The sequence below is a fragment of the Orcinus orca genome, chromosome 6, assembly GCF_937001465.1.
Source record: "Orcinus orca chromosome 6, mOrcOrc1.1, whole genome shotgun sequence".
Classification (NCBI taxonomy): domain Eukaryota; kingdom Metazoa; phylum Chordata; class Mammalia; order Artiodactyla; family Delphinidae; genus Orcinus; species Orcinus orca.
This window is the reverse complement of record NC_064564.1, coordinates 88,937,576-88,956,951: the sequence shown is the minus strand read 5'-3', so window position 1 is coordinate 88,956,951 and position 19,376 is coordinate 88,937,576. Positions and strand designations below refer to the sequence as shown.

The following is a 19,376-nucleotide window of genomic DNA, read 5'->3' as shown; positions in this document are numbered from 1 at the left end:
TACCTTTGTGGAAGATCAGTTGACTATGAATGTCTGGATTTACTTCTGGGCTCTCTATTCTGTTCCAATGATCTATGTGTCTGTTTTTATAATAGTACCATATTGTTTTGATTATTACAGCTTTGTAGTATATGCTGAAATCAGGTAGTGTGATGTTTCCATCTTTGTTGTTCTTGCTCAAGATTGATTTGGCTATTCAGGGTCTTTTGTGGTTACATATGAATTTCAGGATTGTTTTTTCTATTTCTGTGAAAAATACCATTGGGATTTGGTAGGGATTGTGTTGAATCTGTAGATTGCTTTAGGTAGTATGGACATTTTAACAATATTAAATCTTCCAGTTCATGAACACAGGGTATCTTTCCATTTATTTATGTCATTTTTCATCAGTGTTTTATAGTTTTGAGTGTACAGATATCTTACCTCCTTGGCTAAATTTCTTCCTAAGTATTTTCTTGTTTTTGATAAATATGCCCACTTCCACTAGTTCTATTTAATGTCATACTGGAAGTCCTAGCAAGTACAATAAGACAAGAAAATAAATAAAAGGTGTTCAGACTGGAAAGAAACTATCTTTCTTTGTAGATGACATGATTATGTATGTAAAAACTCCCAATGAATTCACAAAACAGCTTCTAGAACTGATAAGTGCTTTTAGCAGAATACAAGGTCAACTTTTAAAAAATCACTTTTATTTCTATACACTAACAGAGAACAGTTGGAAACCATTAAACTTTTGAAGTATCATTTATAATAGCTCCAAAGGAAAAAAATTTTAAAGAACTATTTAGGGGGCTTCCCTGGTGGCGCAGTGGTTGAGAGTCCGCCTGCCGATGCAGGGGACACGGGTTCGTGCCCCGGTTCGGGAAGATCCCACATGCCGCGGAGCGGCTGGGCCCGTGAGCCATGGCCGCTGAGCCTGCGCGTCCGGAGCCTGTGCTCCGCAATGGGAGAGGCCACAACAGTGAGAGGCCCGCGTACCGCAAAAAAAAAAAAAAAAAAAAAAAAAAAAAGAACTATTTAGGTATAAGTCTAACACAATATGTACAGGATCTGTATGCTGAAAACTACAAAATGCTGATGAAAGAAATCAAAGATGACCAAAAGAAATGAAGAAACATACTGTGTGCATGGATTGGAAGACTCAGTACTGTTAAGATATCAGTTCTCCCCAAACTGACCTATAGATTTAATGCAGTCTAAATCAAAATCTCAGCTAGATTTATTGTAGATACAGAAAAGCTGATTCTAAAATTTATATGGCAAGGTAAAACTGGAATACCAAAAGCACTATTGAAAAAGAAACAAAGTTGGAAGACTCATACTACCCAATTTTAAGATACACTGTAAGCTAAAATAATCACGGCAGTGTAATATCAGTGAAAAAGTAGGTACATAGAGCTGTGGGACAGAAAAGAGAATCTAGAAATAGACACACAAATATAGTTATTGATTTGTTTTTAAAGGTGCAAAGACAATTCAGTGGAGAAGGATAATCTTTTCAATAAATGGTGCTGGACCACCAGAACACGTTCATACCAAAAAAGAAATTAAGTCAGAATTGATCACAGACCAAAATTGAAAGGTAAAACTCTTACAAGTAAATGTAGGAGAAACTCTTCATGACCTGGTGTTAGACAACGAGTTCTTAGATAGAACACCATCCATAAAAGAAAACAATTGATAAACTGGCCTTCATGGTGTTAAGAACTTTTGCTCCACAAAAGATACTGTTAGAATATAAAGAAGATATATGAATGACAAATAAGCACATGAAAAATTGCTCAACATCATTATTCATTATAGAAATGCAAATTAAAACCAGAATGAGATCCCATTATACATCTTTCAGAATGGCTAAATTAAAATGCTGATAATACTAGGTGTTCATGAGGATATGGAGCAAATGGAACTCTCATACATTGCTGGTGGGACTGCAAAATGATACAGCCACTCTGGAAGACAATTTGTCATTTTCTTAAAAAGTCAAACATACACCACCCATGTAATCCAGTATTTTTCCTATAGAAATAAACTTACGTTCACACAAAAACCTGTGCACAAATGTTTGTGGTAGCATTGTTCACAATCACCAAAATCTAGAAAGAACCCAAAGTCCTTCAGTGGGTGAATGGATAAACTAGTTGTGGTATATCCACTCAGTGGAATTCTATTCAATAAATAAAAGAACAAACATTTTTATGCGTGCAGCAAAATGGTTAAATCTCAAATGTAGTATGTTAAGTAAAAGAAGCCAGTCTCGTGATTATATGCTGTATGATTCCATGTCCGTGACATTCTGGAAAAGGCAAATTATGGGAACAGAGAACAGATCAGCAGGAGTTAAGGGGAAGAGGAAGATATGAGTTAAAAAAAAAAAGGGTGTTGGTTCTGTATCCTATTTGGAGGTGGTAACAAGATGCTATAAGCCTATGTTAAAACTCATACAACTTAAGCCCCCCAAATGAATTCTACTCTATGTAAATTTTTAAAAATAAAAATACTTCTCACCTTGTATGCATTTGTCAAAGCTCGTTTAAATGAAACACTTAACATGTTTTGTGCATTTCACTGTATAAATTTTGCATCACCTAAAAATAAATACTGTAAACAAAAAAGTAAGTGGAGGATGGGAGAGAAACACTTAGGTGTTCTGATTAGAAAAAGTATACCTTAAAGTGTGAAAATATAATTGAATTTATTACAGCAAGGGTCCATTTATTCTCCTTTTTTAACGGATAACCATGTTGTTTTCTTGACAATATATTGTTTATTCACTGATTGTTACCTAATGATGGATAATTTCTAGCCACAAGCTAGATAAGAGTTCTTTTGTAATCTGTTTTCTACCACATCAATTCAGATTCATCCTATCTCTTGTCTTTGCTTTTTGCTCACAATTCTCTCATATGTTGACAAGGGGAAAAAACTCAAGCTGGGGAAAAATCTGTTTTGAGTGTACTCTATGAATTTGTTACACTTAAGATCTAATTATAAATTATTGCTCGACTAGCAGAAGCAATTCACACTGTATTGGTTGTGATCATCTTTGAACGTTGTAAAATAACAAATTAGCAGGGGCTTTATCTTAAACATTATAGATTCTTTGCAGTTCTTTGAATTGAATGGATATATTTTAGCACTTTCCTGTGGGTGACAGTAGATGATGTCAGATTAAATTTAAATTGATATCCTCTCAATGTTTATCTCTAGTGCATATGCAATTTCTTCTGTACCAGAGAACCTTTCAGAGGCATTCTGTCAATACAGCTACCTGACAGTCATTTGTATTTGTAAACTGTGCATTTGGCACCTGCTGGCCTCTGTTGCACTGGAGCTAGTGGGGAGCCAAAATGGGTGTACAATGAAGTTATTGGCTGTTACATCTCAGTGGGAGTTATTGAAGAGAAGAAACAGCACTTGCAGGACCTCAGGAGAGGATAAAAAGAAAAAGAAACTGGTAATATTAACACAAGCCAGGTATGCTACCAAAAAAGTAGTGATTTAAAAAGTCAGTTCTATTGAAGGAATTAAAGTGTTTGTGGACCTGCATTTTAATTCTTGTAATGGCTATGAAAAACAAAGTGTTTCTATTTAAAAATATAATGAATTTTAATTGATCTCGGTAGAGGACAATTCATATGAGCAGAAATATAAATTAAAACAAAGGAAAAAATGCTTAATTTCTGAAGAGATGGAAATTAAAATGCTGGTGTCTTTTACTTATCAAATTAGTGAAACAAATTTTAATAATAAACAAAGACAGATGTGCTGACAAGACTTCAGAGAACAAACAGACAAGTAGCAGTAAATATCAATGTTTTGTGCCTATAATTTGCCCACACTTTGTTTAAAGTTCTTATTCTTTAACTTATTACTCCTACTTTATCAGATACAACTCGAGGAAACAATTATGAAGAAAAAACGGCTGATACATAAATCTGCTTAGCTTTATATTGGTCTGTTTTGCTACAGTGCATGTTTCTGTACTGCAGATTTGCTCATTACAATGATTGGGAATTATGGGAATGATGTCAAGTGTATAGTGAGTTGTGTTGGTTCATGTTATATTCCTCAGAATAGTATGAAGCCACCAAAGAAACCTTTTTCACCATAAAAGACAATGCCTTAGTGGTATATGAAGACATTTAAAAAAAAAAAAGGCCACTTCCATGGCCTTGAGAAGTGCTTTGCTTTTCAGTGTTAAGCTGTGAACACTGTGAAACTGCCTGTGTGGTTGAAGAAGTTGTGAAGAAATTTCCTCCTCTGTTTAAGAAAAACATGAAAAAGCTACACCCTGGTTTAGATTATTTTGATAAAATTGGTTGTGCTGGCAGTGAATGCCCTCAAGGACCTACATACATCTCAGAAGAGGACTGCTAAGCTCCAGGTTAAGGTTACATAGGGTCACCTGGCTGACACAGGGCTCAAATGCTGGAGGAGGCTGAAGGGTGCCAATATTTTTGCTCTAGGCTCTTAGTAGTACTCTGGTTACAAAGCTACATAGTTTTAAGTGGTTAGTCCCTAACACTATTTTTCCCTTGAGCCCCTATTATTTTTAGTGTAATTCTGCAGAACATAAAGTTTTGCAGTTATATATATTAAGGAAAATATATTAATGCCCAACAGTAAGGGAGTAAGTCTTAGGACAGCATCTTGATAGACTCTGATGCATCTGTTACAATAAGCATAGAAAAATGTCTATAAAACAAATGCAAGCATTAGAAGGCAAAATTGAGTATCTACATACCATGATTACAACTGTGTCAAAATGTTTGACATGTACCTGGCCTGTTTGTTAATAGTTATGGTAGGATGGTGGAATTGTAGGTAAGTTTTTTTAAAAATTGTTTTTAATGTTGTGAAGTTGGTAAAATAGATGTAAGTCCATTTAAATAATTTAAGCTAAATTTTTATTTTACTTTGGTTTTAGAATTCCTGGAAAACTCAAGCAGTTCGTATTTGACTTACATTCTGGAAAACTACACAGAGAATTCCATCATGGTCCTGACCCAACTGATACAGCCCCAGGACAGGTAGGACTCTTGTTTGTTTTTCAGTGGGAACTCTTTTTCTTTTTCAATTAGTCTTGAGGAGACTCTGAAGCTCTTGCATAGGCTTGAGTTTCTGCCCCGAATGTCTTTGTAAAGTAATTCTGAACAAACTCTAGATAATATACAAATTATGTTCCTTTAAAAAATTTTAAACCTTCAGAGAAGTTGCAAGAATATTACAATATAGTTTCTTGATCATAGAAATGAAGGTTGTCTGAGTAAGTCCTTTGTGGAAAATGGCTATGAGAGGGTTAAATACAGTTGGCTTCATACAGAAGTAGGAGGTAGGGATTAGAGGCAGGTAATTAGTGAAGAAATCAGTGGATTCCATTAATTGTTCAAGCCTTCCTCTGTGGCTGAGAGATTGACCATACTATAAAGAAAATAATGATTTGATATCCTAAGAGCCCTCATAATGCTCAATGCTCAATGCTCAGTATTCATAATGCTCAAAACTTACAGTTTAATGCAGCTTTTCCATTTGAGATTTAGAGTGCTGGACAACTTTTTATCAGCACAACTTTATATTTGCTTGATATATAGATATATATTTTTTAACCTGAGAATTTCTGTTACAAGTAACTTTCTAAACTTCTGTATAAGTTCTGCTTAAATATTCCTAAATTTGCATTTTGATGCATTATTGATTTATATCACGTCTATTACCATTATACTGAGAGGGAAGATGATATATACCAAAACTCTTATTGCCTATGCCCAGAACTTCAATCCACTATTTTGTCCAAAGAACCACCACATGTAAAAGAAAAATAAAAACTAAGTGAATTTTTCTTTAAGAGTCAAATTAAGTTCAGTGTTAAGAGTTCCTTTTAGGAATCTGATGACATGCTTTTTCCTTGAAATCTGAGGTCAGATTTTCTTTGATAATTAAGCAACTACAGATGCAGGAAAACTTTGTTGGCAGTATCCCAAAGTAGGCCTGCTTAGTATTTTATCAGATTAAGAAAAGATGTAGCTTGCTATTATTATATTATCCTGATTTGTTTCAGCGTCTCCATTAGACACTGAACTCGTTGTATTTATTCATCTTTGCATACTAATACATAGTTGGCACCAAATACATGTTCATTTCATAGTAATATAGCTTCAGCTTAAACATCTCAGCAAAAAAATAATATATTGGGGAAGGGGAACATGACTAATAAGGGAAGTTTGTGGACACACTGCTTCCGATTATAATGGGAATGTGCTTTTTATATACACACACACACACACATATATATCATGTACTATTATATGTACTATGTGCCTATGTAAACTACAGGAAATACTAAAACAATGATAATCATGTTTGTTCTTGAGGAGCTCATGGTGTAGAGATAGGCTACACTGTCTTTTCTCTGAAATTATTGGAAGTCACTCATATTTCCACTGTATATTTTTATGTACTGTTGGTGTACAAGTAAAATACTACAGAAATTAATTTGTTGCAGTATTGAAGTGTTTTTCTTCCTTACGTCAACTGAGTTTTGATAATTGCTGGCATCCAGGTCTCTATCTTCAGAGTAGGTGCCTTTAATAATCTCAGCAGTCATTTGTAAGAGGGAAGGGTTCTGGCTAACTTAGGGTTATGCTGCCTCTACAGAATATTCTAGGAAAGCAACCAGGCGTCAGGTATTTTGTTTCTCCACCACACCTCAGAACTGTCATCAGGTTCATGGTTCATGGCTCTGTGGCAGCCCTGCCTTGGAGAAGCTGAGTTAAGGGCATCTGAAATGGGGAAAGCAAGATTTCGAACTTAACTCTTGTCTTTGGTACATAGTAGCTATATTTTATTGATTATTAAGCAAATAATTAAAGGGCAGTTACTATTCATCTAATACTCTTAAAATATTATAACTATAAAATATACTGATGTAAAAATGTTTTATTCTTTCCCTTGTAGGAAGTCCAAGATGTAGCAAGCAGTCCACCTGAGAGCTCCTTCCAGAAACTAGCACCCAGTGAATATAGGTATACTTTATTGAGGGATCGAGATGAGCTTTAAAAACTTGGAAAAACAATTTGCAAGCCTTTCAAACAGCAGCATCAACTTACATGGTGGAAATAGTAAACCTATATTTTCATAATTCTATGTGTATTTTTATTTTGAATAAACTGAAAGAAGTTTTGGGCTTTTAATTTTTTTTTCTCCCTGACTCAAAATGTATTGTCATTTAATACAGCCTCTTTTAAAAAATCTGCTAGGGTTAAAAAATAAATAAAAATCAGAGGCCTATCTTTACTTTAAATCTGAGGTCTATCTTTGCTTTACATCTGTCTTGTAAAATTTTTATAAATCAAGTGAAAGGTGACATTGCCAGAAATATACCATTAACTTGCACTACTAGGTTAGGGAGGACTTAGAGATGTTTCTTGTGTAGTATGTGCTTTTCTTTCTTTTCTTTATATATGATCACCTCTGTTGGTTATTTTAGTTATCACATTTCTCAAAGCTAAGGGGGTACGTATTCTGGATACTTGGGGGGGGAATAAATTAAAATTTTCACACTGTGTACTGTGTTTTACTGATTGGTTGGATGTTGCTTATGAAAATTCCATAGTGGGTTTTTTTTGGATTCTTAATGTGTAACTTAAACATACTATGAAGAGGAGGAGAGCCATAAGCCAGAACATTTGGCAGGAATTGTCCTTATGAATTAAGAAAAAGAAAATGAAAAGTGTTATTAAATTTCTATGTGTTTGTCTAACAAAGTGTCATATGGATGGCATTTAAAACTTTGAATTATACCTAAATCTGGGAAAAGGAGATACTAGTGGAACAGATTACCAATATTGAACTAGATGACTTTTAAGGCTCCTCCTATCACGATACTTAAATTTCCAAAGAGAAAAACCAGCAGAGAAAATGTATTTCAGTAATTCTAACCTTCTTCTATCTTGTAGTCTTGTTCTAGTTGTATAGACCAAAAATGAAGACAATAAGGCACATAGGTTGTTTTGTTTTGCTTTTTCCATTGTAAAATTGTTAGAGGACCCTACGCCCTATAGATTCCCTGATCTCCTAGGCCTGCGGTGTAGTCAAATGGGTCCCTGTGCCAGGCCTCAATACTGCCAGGGAACAAAACCAGAGGGAGAGGACCCTCAAGTGTCATATCAGGAAGCCCAATGCCAGAGGACAGGTTCAAAATGGCTTTCCTCTGGGCCTGGGTTGGTGCTATAGGCCAAGAGTCATTTTATACTTGGAGTCTAAGTCAATCCCAGTTTGGGGAAAGATTATTTTTAAGCTTAAAAGGCTGACATGTGCCATTATATGTAGTATGTAATATATGTAACATCTTCCAATTCTTTTAAAATAAATATTTATAATAAATATTTAATGATTGTTATTTTTAAAAATCAGCCTAAAATTCTTAGTTATGCATGACTTACCCATCATTTCATTTAGAATAATAAATGTTAACAAGGTAGTAAGGGGCATGTTTAGTAGAAGATGCTAGAAAAGCAGGACAGAGCTTCCTAAAGGTTGGGCCTTAGTTCTGTTCTCTTCATTGCTTTTAATCATTAACTTTGAAATCAGAGCTACAGTCTTCAGGTCAGAAGATGGACCAAATGTGAGGTGGTCAGAATGAAAATTTACAAACATTAAACTAGCACACAAAACCAAAAGCACCTGCAGTTGACTGGAATAAATTTGTAATCCTGTAATTGGCTTTTAAAAAATAGTAAACAAAAGATAACACTTAAGAATTGTGTTGCACAGAATTGGTTTTAGAGTAGTTATTATGATAAAGGCCTCAAGGAGCACATGTTCAATGTGATCTAATATAACTGAGTGCCTGTTAAAAAAGTGAGTGGATCTGAAACTTTATTTAGCATTCATGCATATGGGGACTTAAGCTCTAGCCCTGCCACTATCATCACTGTCTTCTCTAGAGTGTGAAGCCACTGAGGACAAGGATACTGAATTGTATGCCTATGTCTCCAGTGCCTAGCATTTCTGGACACTTAGTAGTCATCATCATATGTTTATTGAATGAATGAGATATGCAGTGACCTTGGGTAATTTTGTATCCCTGAAAGGCTCAGCACTCATGAGGACTTGGTGCCCAATTTCATAAAAAGTTAACAAGCTCAAGTGCGAAACAGCAAAATGCACTAGATAAAATAAGTTCTGCCACAGGGCTAGTGCAGGGTCGGGTGGGGAGAAGGCCTGTGGCTAGGGCAGTGAGAAAGAAAGTTGGAGCTGATTGTGCAGGGCCTTGTATGCCAAGCTAAGGAAGGGGTTTTTACTGTATCTTATAGCCAGTAGAGATCCAGCAACAAATTTAAGCAGGCAAGTATGTTCATATTTAAGTTTGAGAAAGAACACTGTAGCAGCAAGTCTAGGTTATGATTAAATTGAGTCCAGTAGAGGAGGGATAACGGCCAGAACTAAGACAGTGACAGCAGAGATGGAGAGGAACAAATACAAGAGATTCCATAGGGATTTGTCATCAGTTGGATGTAAAGAGAGAACTTCCAGGAATCTAGAACTCACAATTTAGACGTCTTCCCCTCTGAACCATGCACGAATCAGAGAATATTACAGGTGGAAGTCTTCTAATTTTATCCAATCTACTCCAGGCCTCAGGCTCCTTAGCCGTGAAGAGAAGGGATGCTAGACTAGACTGAAGAACATAGTCGAGTTGCAAAACCAAAATTAGACTGCTTGTCAGCCCACTACCTTTTCCAGTTTTTCAAAAAGTGTTACAGTAGTGAGGGGGACCATAAAAGGATGAAAACTTACTTTAGATGAAATTCTGAACCTTTTTTAAGTTAAATGGACCTAGAGAGGAAGACAGACAACGGGCATCTAAAGCATCTCATGGAGAGCTCTTTGATGAAGTCAATTTGTCAAGATCACATATAAAAGAAGGAAAAACTGGCATGATAAAGCCCAAAAAGAGCAAAGTGAAATATAAAAATCAGTGTTTGAAATGTTAAAGCTCAGAATGAGCTTAAATTTAAAAAAAAATTCAGAAAATGCTGAAGTTGCCAAGAAAGAATTAAAAACCTGAATCGGCAAAAAGAATAGAAAAGGAGTATATTGGATTAACAATCTGGAAAAGCAGAATAATTCAATGTTTTGTTTTGTTTTTCTCTGACAAGGAGGTCTAGTCTGCGTGGACAAAAAAAATGACATAAGCAAAACTGCAAAAATGAGAAGTAAAAATCTTGTCACCTTGAATAGTTTTAGGATTCTTAGGCCCAAAATTCAGTATCGCAGAGAGCTGCTGGATGTTGCAAATGCTCTGTTAGCAACTGTTGGGAATTTCTGAGACACCATGGAGATTATAAAGTAACAGAAGACTAGAAATGGACAAATAGTATTCCAGTTTTCAAAATCGTTAAAGGGCTTTTGCTGTTTTCTAAATAAAATATGAACCAAACTGAAATGTTAGTAGTCTATATTTGGGGGAATGATTTAAATAACTGTAAAGAATAATCAGTTTTTAAGCCCAATATTTAAAGACCCTGAAGACAGTAAGTTGTTTTAGGACTTAAATTGTTTTATGCTGATTATAACTGTTTTATGTGTTCATTAAAACAGGTTGGATAGGACTGCTGCTTGGCAACTGTTTTTTAGCTGTGTTTGAATTTTTGTATGTATTTCCAAGTAATAAAACTATATTTATAAAATATTTCTATATTTGAGACTTTTTACTAATTCAATTTGTCATAAATATGAACATTCAGAATCCAGATGACCAGAGTTGCAAGATTTTCCAGTTTTAAAGTTACTTTTTAGATTATTTAATAGTACATGACTCAGAATGGGAAGCTATATGAATCCATGTGCAGATAACTCAAACCTAGCCTTTAGCTGAAGCGTCAAAGGTCCCTCTTGCACAGCACACTGGGGAAGGGCTGGCCTGCCCTTAGAGAATAGATTTTGGAGTCACTGGAAGAGGAAAAGTGCAGCTTACAAATTGCTTCTCTAAAATGCTCCCTTTATTCCCTCTCCCCTACCTTGCCTAGTAAATTCCTTCTGTCCATCCTTCAATGCCCAGGATGAATTATCACCACTTGTGGTCCCACAGCCCTTTATTTATATGTTTTAGAATACCCAGTCTAATAGAAAATTGGAAGTATATGTATCCCTTTTCCTTATCACCATGTGAATGCTCTGGAAGCAGGAACTGCTCCATCTCTGTATTTCCAGCAACCTAGAGCACTGTGAGTGATTAATAAGTCTCTGATGGAAAAAAAAAAAGCCAAATTACATAATAAATGAACAAATGAATAAGGGACAAGAAAGCATCACCATAACTGGAATGGACTCGGTCATCTGTGAATGCCAATTATCTGATATCTAGTCACATTTAATCCTATACCCTAAATTGATTATGGGGTCTTAAGAGTTTTAGTCTAGAATAGATTAAAATCTTACACCAACCCAGAGATGCATAATTTTCAGAATGACACTGGAGTGCTCTTTTGGGCAGTGCAGAGTCCTGCAGAAGTGCTGGAAACTTTCCCATGAACACTACACATTTTCTGTGAGGCAGATTTGACCCCTAGCTTAGTCACTCAGCCTCGTGGAAGGACAGACTACAGTGAGTTGACAGAATACCACATGTGGTTTACAAAACACCATACATTTACCATTCGGCAAGCATTAATCTACTGTTGCCAGGCTAAGGATACAACAGTGAACAAGACTGCCCCTACTGTCAGAGAGCTCAAAGTTGAGCGAAGGAGCAAAACAGACGGGTAAAAAGATGATTATAATAGAATGTTGTAGGTGCCGTGCTGTGAGTTAACCACAGGCGCCTGGAGGTGTGTGTGCAGCTGGGGGGTCAAGGGAGCCTTCCCACAAGAAGTGGTTTTCTTGCATAGGAATAGAAAGAGCTATACTTTCCTAAATTTCTCCCCTCCAGGAGAATTACATTAATAGAGGCTATTTTTATTCTCTATTAGTATCTTACTTTAATAGCAAAGTATTGCTAGGCCTTGCTGTCCTGTTGTTTCTTTCCCAACTCGGCCACTCAGCTAAAAGATCACATACTTGCCCATCTGTGCTGTCTCTCATGTGTTTTACTTACTGGGATGAATGCCAGGGAGGAAGCTGTATGCCCACTCTCATGATGCCGTGTGTAAACTTGCCTAGGGAAGATCAGATCAGTCTTGGAAGCCTGATACTATGATTGTTTTCTTGCCCTAACCATTGCCCAAGCAGAGGAATAGAGCAGGGCATCCCTGGCTATGCACATAGGGAAAAAAACAAGGCCTCTCTTCTGATTTATCAGTTCTGCATAATTCTTCGCCTTCATAATGAGCATGGCTTTCTGATTTAAAATATTGTTGAATAGTCCACTTAAAAATTTTCTAGGATTAGAAGGTGAAGTCCCTGCTCTCTGGCTTCTGGAATGCAACTTTATCCCTTAAATTTTAGACTTTTGCCCAAGCTCAGTGTTCTGGCACCTTCTGTTTCCTGGTTCCTCGAAGATTACTGGTAGTACTTCAGGATCACATCTACAAGTTCCCACGAATCTTAGGATGTTTTTTTTTTTTTCTCTGAGCCTAGAAACTATAAATTATTTTAAAACATAGATGCTTTTTTTTTTTTTTGGTAACCCCACACTTATTTCCACTGCCTGTGTAACTAGGGTGACCGTGTAATTTTTTTCATCCAAACCAGGACATCTGAGAGTGAAAGGGAGCATTAAGTAATAATTTGACCAGGACAAGAGATGTAAATCAAGACTGTCCCAGACAAGATGGGATGTATCATCACCCTGTTCCTAATCAGATCTTATACATTTTTATGTTTGGGTAGCATTCTTAATAGAGATAAAAAAGATTTACTTTCCACCAAGCATCTGTCACCATTATACCACCATCTTAATAACTAAGCCTATTAAAAAATGTAAGAATACTTGCTATTTTTTTTATCAAGTCTCCACTCATTTTAGGTGTCTCCCTAACACTATTCTTGTAGGTACATAATTTTTCATTAATGTGCCTTTTGTTTAAACTTTGGGGAAAGATAATAGTAATAGTTACAACAGTAACAGCAGCAACTAACATTTGTACAGTTACTATGAGCCAGGCTCCATTTAGGCACTTAACATGTATAACTTTTTAAATCTTCATGACTACCCTGTAAGATGGGTAAGGTACCAATGGGGAAGGGGATGCAAGGAGGGGAACACTAAGGAAGCCCTGAGTTGTTGGCCCCCATCCTCACCCAGATAAGAGGCAGCAATCTGTTATGAAAAATAAAACCTAGAGAGGAAAGAAAGGGAAATAACACCAATGGACTAATTCTATGGAGAATTAGTAAGTGACGAGCACTTTATTCCTTTTCATTCCTATTAACTCACTGAGAGGCTGTTTGGTGGAATAAGTACATGAATCTGAGTATTAGAAAACTTGGTTCAAATCCTGTCAAATGCCTACCTCTTAACTTGAACCTTGCCCTTGCCTAATTCCAATCTATTTGCCTGAGAAACCATTTAAATTCCTGCCACTATTCTGTTTCAATACTAGACCATCAGATTATAAAGCCTTCTTGGGTCCCTAATATTCTGAGCCCACTAATCTTATGGTAAGACAGAAAATAACACAATTTTCCCACATCATTTCTTCAGTGATTCATATCCTCTCTCTTCCAAGTCATGACTTTTAATTGGAAAAAGAGATTGAAATATCTTTACCTCCAAATTCTGAAATTTTCAATTCATGTCTTCCAAGTTTTAGAGATGTTATCCAGATTTCTTCTTTTGCTTCATTCATTCCTATGTTAATATACAAAAGTGAGGACTGAGCAAAGGTTTGATACGTCTTAGAAAGCTTTTTAACATTTCAGTACGTATCCCTGAAAACAGCAGAACACACATGCCATGACCTTATCACTCACCATCATGGAGTCACTAATAGGGGTGTAGTTTCTTTTCCCCTTCTCATCACTGTACTTTGTGTTATAAAATACTCTAAGAAGCAGATGATAGGTCCCTTCCCTGTAAGAAGCTTACATTCTAGTTATGGAGATCACACTAGCACAAATGAAAGAATTTTATACCTATGAAGTTGTAAAACATTGCAGAACTAGCCCCAAGTGAAAATGGAAGCCACTGAATTGCAGTTGTCAAGAAATATTCATAGAGAGATGGAAAACTGGACCATGAAGGTCTTGGACACTAAAAGGCAAAAGTAAATTTCATGACTATTTTCTCAGTGGGTTTTCAATAAATATTTATGGAATGAATAGCAGGATAGGAAGAAAGCAGGCATTCAATGTCAAGCAGGGGATCTTACAGCAGAGGCAAGAAAGCACAAATCATTTCTTACATGTGGGAAAGAAAAGCAAATATGCCAAATATACCAAGAGTCCAGGCAAATGTGAGGTTTATTACTAACTTCCCTGGCAACGAAGGCAAAAGGAAGAACTCAGAGGTTTATAACAGACTTATCTGACACAAAGCAATACATTAGTCCCTTAAACAAAGAATTATTATATACAAAAATATATACATATTAAATACATATACACATACACGTATGAAAACTACCATAGCCTGTATTTTCATCTAACCAGCTTCATCACTCCCATTCCTTTGTTTTCTCTAAGCACACTAAAACATGAATATTCGTTCATGTTTTGAACCCTTTGTACGAGCAATTCCTTTACCACTTGAAAGCTCACAAACCTGGTCTTCAGTCAGGCAGATTCTTCTTTATAGAGTACTGTTCAAATACCACCTGTTCCACAAAGCCTTCCCGTCTTTTCCAGGCAGAAAGAGTCACTCCATTCTCTGTGTCCTCATATTACTTTGCTCTTCTTTTAGGGTACTTACCATGTTTTACTGTGATTTACTTGCTTTGAGTATCTGAATTCATTAGCCTGCATGGTTTACATGGGTAGATCCTACAGGTCTAATATTTTTCTACGTATGGCACTGACACTCAACATACAACAGGCATTCAGTTAAACGTTTGTTGAATGAATTTATTGCATGTTTCCTCATATAAGCACCACTCAGCAACATAAAAAGCGAATTCAGTAAGCTTTACATAATTTGTAGAAATTCTCACCATTGGGCCTTTTGTGCTAAACCTTGCTAACACCAAGGGTTTTAACAATAAAATGGAAAACATCTTTAGGGGGTTAATTAAAGAAATCTTGGTAAACATCTTTTTTAGTGATTAACCTTAATAAAAGACAATCTCAAGTACTTGAGAAATGTATGGATAACATGTATGTATGTACTCGAGTAATTTCCTCAAATATTTATTAGTCAAGTTTCTCACAGGAGCTGGACAATGGTCCATTCAAGTCTGGAGTATCTATGCTGCTAAATTAAAATCTTCATGCTTTGGCTATCCAATGTACAGGTGACAAGACTGACATTGTTTTGGAGGTTAAGAAATTGAATGTAATTTCCTCTGAGGGGACAAAAGACTTCTTCTCCTTAGGAAACAACTTCTAGACTTGTTCAAGAGCTTAAACAAAACTCAGTTGACTAGTGTAAAATGTAGTATTACAGAAATTGCTTTAGTCTGGAAAAAAACGTAAACATAGTTTATTACCAGTTTGTACCTTCACCATAGAAAAAGCTTAAAATCATTCTTACGGAATGTCTGATTTTCAGTGGCACTGTCAGATGGTTGAGTAGTGAATATGAAGAGACAAAGCTGGGGCCAGTACATGGAAGGCTGAACTTTATCAGGTATTCAACAGGATCTGCTGAAAATATTTCAGCAGAAAAATGAAAGACAGTTCTTGGGGCAATGATGTGGGGAATGGCCTAAAGTTGGGGAAGATGAGGTAGGGGATGTGAGGTAATAAAGTCTTTTACTAGAGTGATGGTTATGAATATATTTAAGAAATGAACGCAACTAATATTCAAACAATTAACAAGACCCAGTAAGAGGCTAGATATAAAGAATGGAGAATCCCTGGCTAGAATGGGAGAAAGGAGCCACGCTTGAGTAAAAGTGACAAAGCCACAAGTAAAACTATGATCTCCTGATTCCCCATCCAATTCTCTTTCCACTATAGTTGTTGACTGATTTGGAATGTTAAAGCTGGTCTGAAAGACCACAGGCTTCAGCGGGCAACCTGATATGGTGTAACAAACTCAGTTAAATTACTTTGTGGATTTTTTTTTTCTTAGACCATGGCTATAATTCTAGCTTTTGTGCTAACTAGCTTTAATCTTGGGCAAATCATTTGCCTTTGACACCTTTTACGTTTCTATATGAATTTATTTCTGTTGTTAATATTGCACGGACGTTTTTCTTGTCTCCCACAATAAGTAATTCCTTTGAGGGCAGGAATATGGACTCTATGTGGATCTTCTACCATTGATTGTTTACAATACCCAAGAAGTGTCTCTGTGAAATGGTGTCAAATTAATGAATATAAATAGTTGAGAACATCTTGTTAGAAACAACATGAAATGTTAATCAAAACACAAACAGAACCTGAACTGTTCACATTAATTTAGGCTAGGGGGAAGCCTCCCTACTTTTTATTAGGCCTCTGACTACTTAAAAAGAGTCTCTAGCACTCATAAGTACCTGATAGCCACTGCCATGTTATACTTTATTATGAGAAGAAAATGTCCCATTTCACAGGAGAACCATTTCCCCATGCTTTTCTTCATCCTTCCTCCCAAAGATGTCATGTGGCAGCAACGAAGGGCAAGGGGGACCCTGAAAATGACTTTTCTAAGTTAACACAAAGAATGGCTTGGTTTGGCTTCTGTGACTTTCACTGGAGAAAAATGTTGTACATTTCACGTACAGCTTCTTGTGATTGATAGACAACGCCAGTATTCAGTCCTTACTCCTGTGCAAACTACTTTAGGGCACTTACGGGCAGGCAGGCAGCCCACAGAGGAAGGTTTTTGGATTCGCAGAACTCTCCCTATACAGCACGCGGCTTCAGTATAACCTGAAAGTTCTTGCTCCGGGAACTTTGGCCAGCACACCCCTTTTCTGGGGCTTCTTAGGTTATTGGCTTCAGCTTAGGTGGGTAGGAGAGCTAAATCAGCAGAAGAAAAGCAAAACTGAGGAAGGAAGAGAGAAGAGGTCATAAGGACAAGGGAGCATAGTCTGTGACTGATAAACACTGAGATGGCTTTTTTTATGTGATTTGTAAAATGTCTTTAGAGGCAATTCCAAAAGAAGAGTTTCAAAAATATTCTAAGTAATACTAGCATCACTACAGTAAGTGCATGGCCTCCCAAGGGTACCATTTTAAAGGATAATCATTTGATTCTATGAGTTATGATTGTTTTAAAAAATATTAAAGTTTATTTTAAAATTCAATATAAAAAGCACTGCTTAAGTGATGGCTATGACTCACAAATATAAGGAAATCTGTAGGATGTGTGGGTGGGATGGAAACACTATTAATTTTATAGTCTAAGGACCAAATTCAGCACTACGTACTGCTGCGTTGGCCACCATTAAAAACTTCGAGGCTGCTGGCCATTTGGTGAGGCAACAGAAGATTTTAAGAAAAGTGCAAATGAATGGCATGTGTAATTTCAAAGCAAGCCTGCCTTACAGAATATATGGGTGTTTGGGTGAAGCAGAGTGAATAGCCCATCTCAATTTTAATATACAGAAGCAACACAGTATGAGAGTAACAAAAGTTTTTGTAGTTCAACAGACCTAGTTTACATCCTGGCTTCACCCATTTGTAGTTGAATAACCCTCTGCAAATTATTTACCTCCTCTGAGACCCAGTTTCCTTACCTGTAAAATGCCTAGTGAAGTGCCTGGCAAACAGAAACTACTCCATAAATATCAGTTCCTCTATAAGGGTGTTTGTTTTTTTTTTTCCAAACTAAGGGTCAAAAAACTCTTTGGTAGATTATGAAATCAATTTCGTAGGTTACAACTAGAATATTTAAAAAACTGAAACAATAAAAAACATCAGAGTACACTATACATAATGGCAAGTATTGTTCCATAATGCACATGCTGAGTTTTGATATAAATGCAGTTTTTACTGTGGATTACAACCAAAAAGTTTCAAAGTCTCTGCTCTACAGAGAAATTCTCAGATTATTATATTAAAAAGGCTTTAGGAATGCTGCCTTTATCCAAATGAGACCCTGTAAATTTTAAGAACTTAAAGTGTTCCTTACCTTCTGACTTGTTGCAATAAAAATAAGACATGAATCATAGAGAAGATAAATTTAATCTGATACTATAGGGCATTAAATTCTATTTTAAGATTGGTTTCTGTGTTATATTGACTAATTTATACTTCTAAACACTTTATAGTTTATAGGTATATCATTTATAGTTGTTTAAGCACATCTAGAATTTCTACAAAAAGTTGGCTATTAGGTTCTATTATGGGGAAATTAGATATAATTTCTAAATAATTTTAAATTATAAAACTTTTTAAAAGGATTGTAACTTGCCTAAGCATGAAGACTGTTAGAGTAATATTCAAATCCTGATGAGTAGTAAAAATCAAAGGCCTATATGAGCATATACCACAGTGATGTCCCACACTGGCTCAGTAAAAAGGAGAGATCCCAAAACAAACTGTAAGGGTCAATAACAGGCCTCTTTTCTCCTTCACGTCTTGAGGTAAAACCAGCCTGACAGTATAATGAGTCCCTACTGCTGTAAGACGGTGAGCTAGTCAATTTTAGGTTGGCAGAATAAGAATTTTAGGTTGGCTGAAGGGTAGAATATTAGAAATTACAGAATTCAACAATACAGCTGAATCTTGATATAACTGTATCTTAAATTTGTAATTTTAGCTGACCAGGCCAGATTGGCTATTATTAGAACCCATGGGACTGAAGTTTAGGAATCTTGTTTTAAATTAGCACCCTGGGCAATTCCGATCCTCATTCTGGTTTGAATGCCCTGTGTTAAAGGGACAGCAAGGATCAGAAAATATAGAAAGAAGGAGTCCAAAAGTATTTATCCCAACGTTACAGGTTGGGATAAAGATCACATATCAAATGCTGGATCAGAATCTGACACTTACTCAAAGTACTTGCCTTCTTGGTATTATATTAAAGATATGAGTCAGCAGGTAGCAATACTTGATGTTTTCCAGTTATTTAAGAACAATGAGAAATGGTGGGTTGCCTCATTGGAATTCACTGGTGAGAAGCAAAAAGTATGAAAGAGAAAGGTCTCTTTAGATTAGATACAGAAGTAAAAGGTAGCAATCAATAAAAGTTATTAAGAGTAAACTCAGCAAGAGAGAAGTGATAAACCATTCAACTACTCGATGAATCCATTTGGCTCCTGAGCAGAGAGTTCACATCTTCTGTGGTGTAGGTGCCCTTTCCTCTGTCCTCAGAAAATAAAGAATAAGGCAAAAGGTGGTTC

The 19,376-nt window shown here is 36.1% G+C and overlaps 1 protein-coding gene and 1 long non-coding RNA gene across 5 annotated transcripts in view; one reads left to right on the top strand and one right to left on the bottom strand.

Annotated features, from left to right (window-relative positions):
* The window catches only part of ERP44 (endoplasmic reticulum protein 44), an 88,640-nt gene extending 81,444 nt beyond the window's left edge, over positions 1 to 7,196 (top strand). For both annotated transcript variants that reach the window (XM_004271482.4, XM_033431199.2), the window contains 2 exons: positions 4,934 to 5,036; positions 6,961 to 7,196. In XM_004271482.4, the coding sequence (XP_004271530.1) occupies positions 4,934 to 5,036; positions 6,961 to 7,062 (205 nt within the window). In that variant the 3' untranslated portion in view covers positions 7,063 to 7,196. The remainder of the gene's footprint in view (positions 1 to 4,933; positions 5,037 to 6,960) is intronic.
* Positions 7,197 to 7,445: 249 nt separating this feature from the next.
* LOC125964653 (uncharacterized) lies at positions 7,446 to 19,247 on the bottom strand. Of its 3 annotated transcripts, XR_007477881.1 has the most exons (3): positions 13,718 to 19,247; positions 12,104 to 12,164; positions 7,446 to 10,959 (listed from the first exon to the last, which is right to left on the bottom strand). It is a non-coding gene; the product is annotated as an uncharacterized LOC125964653 (long non-coding RNA). The 3 variants fall into 3 exon arrangements; XR_007477879.1 differs by having other exon boundaries at positions 7,446 to 12,164; XR_007477880.1 differs by lacking the exon at positions 12,104 to 12,164.
* Between the last annotated feature and the right edge of the window lie 129 nt (positions 19,248 to 19,376).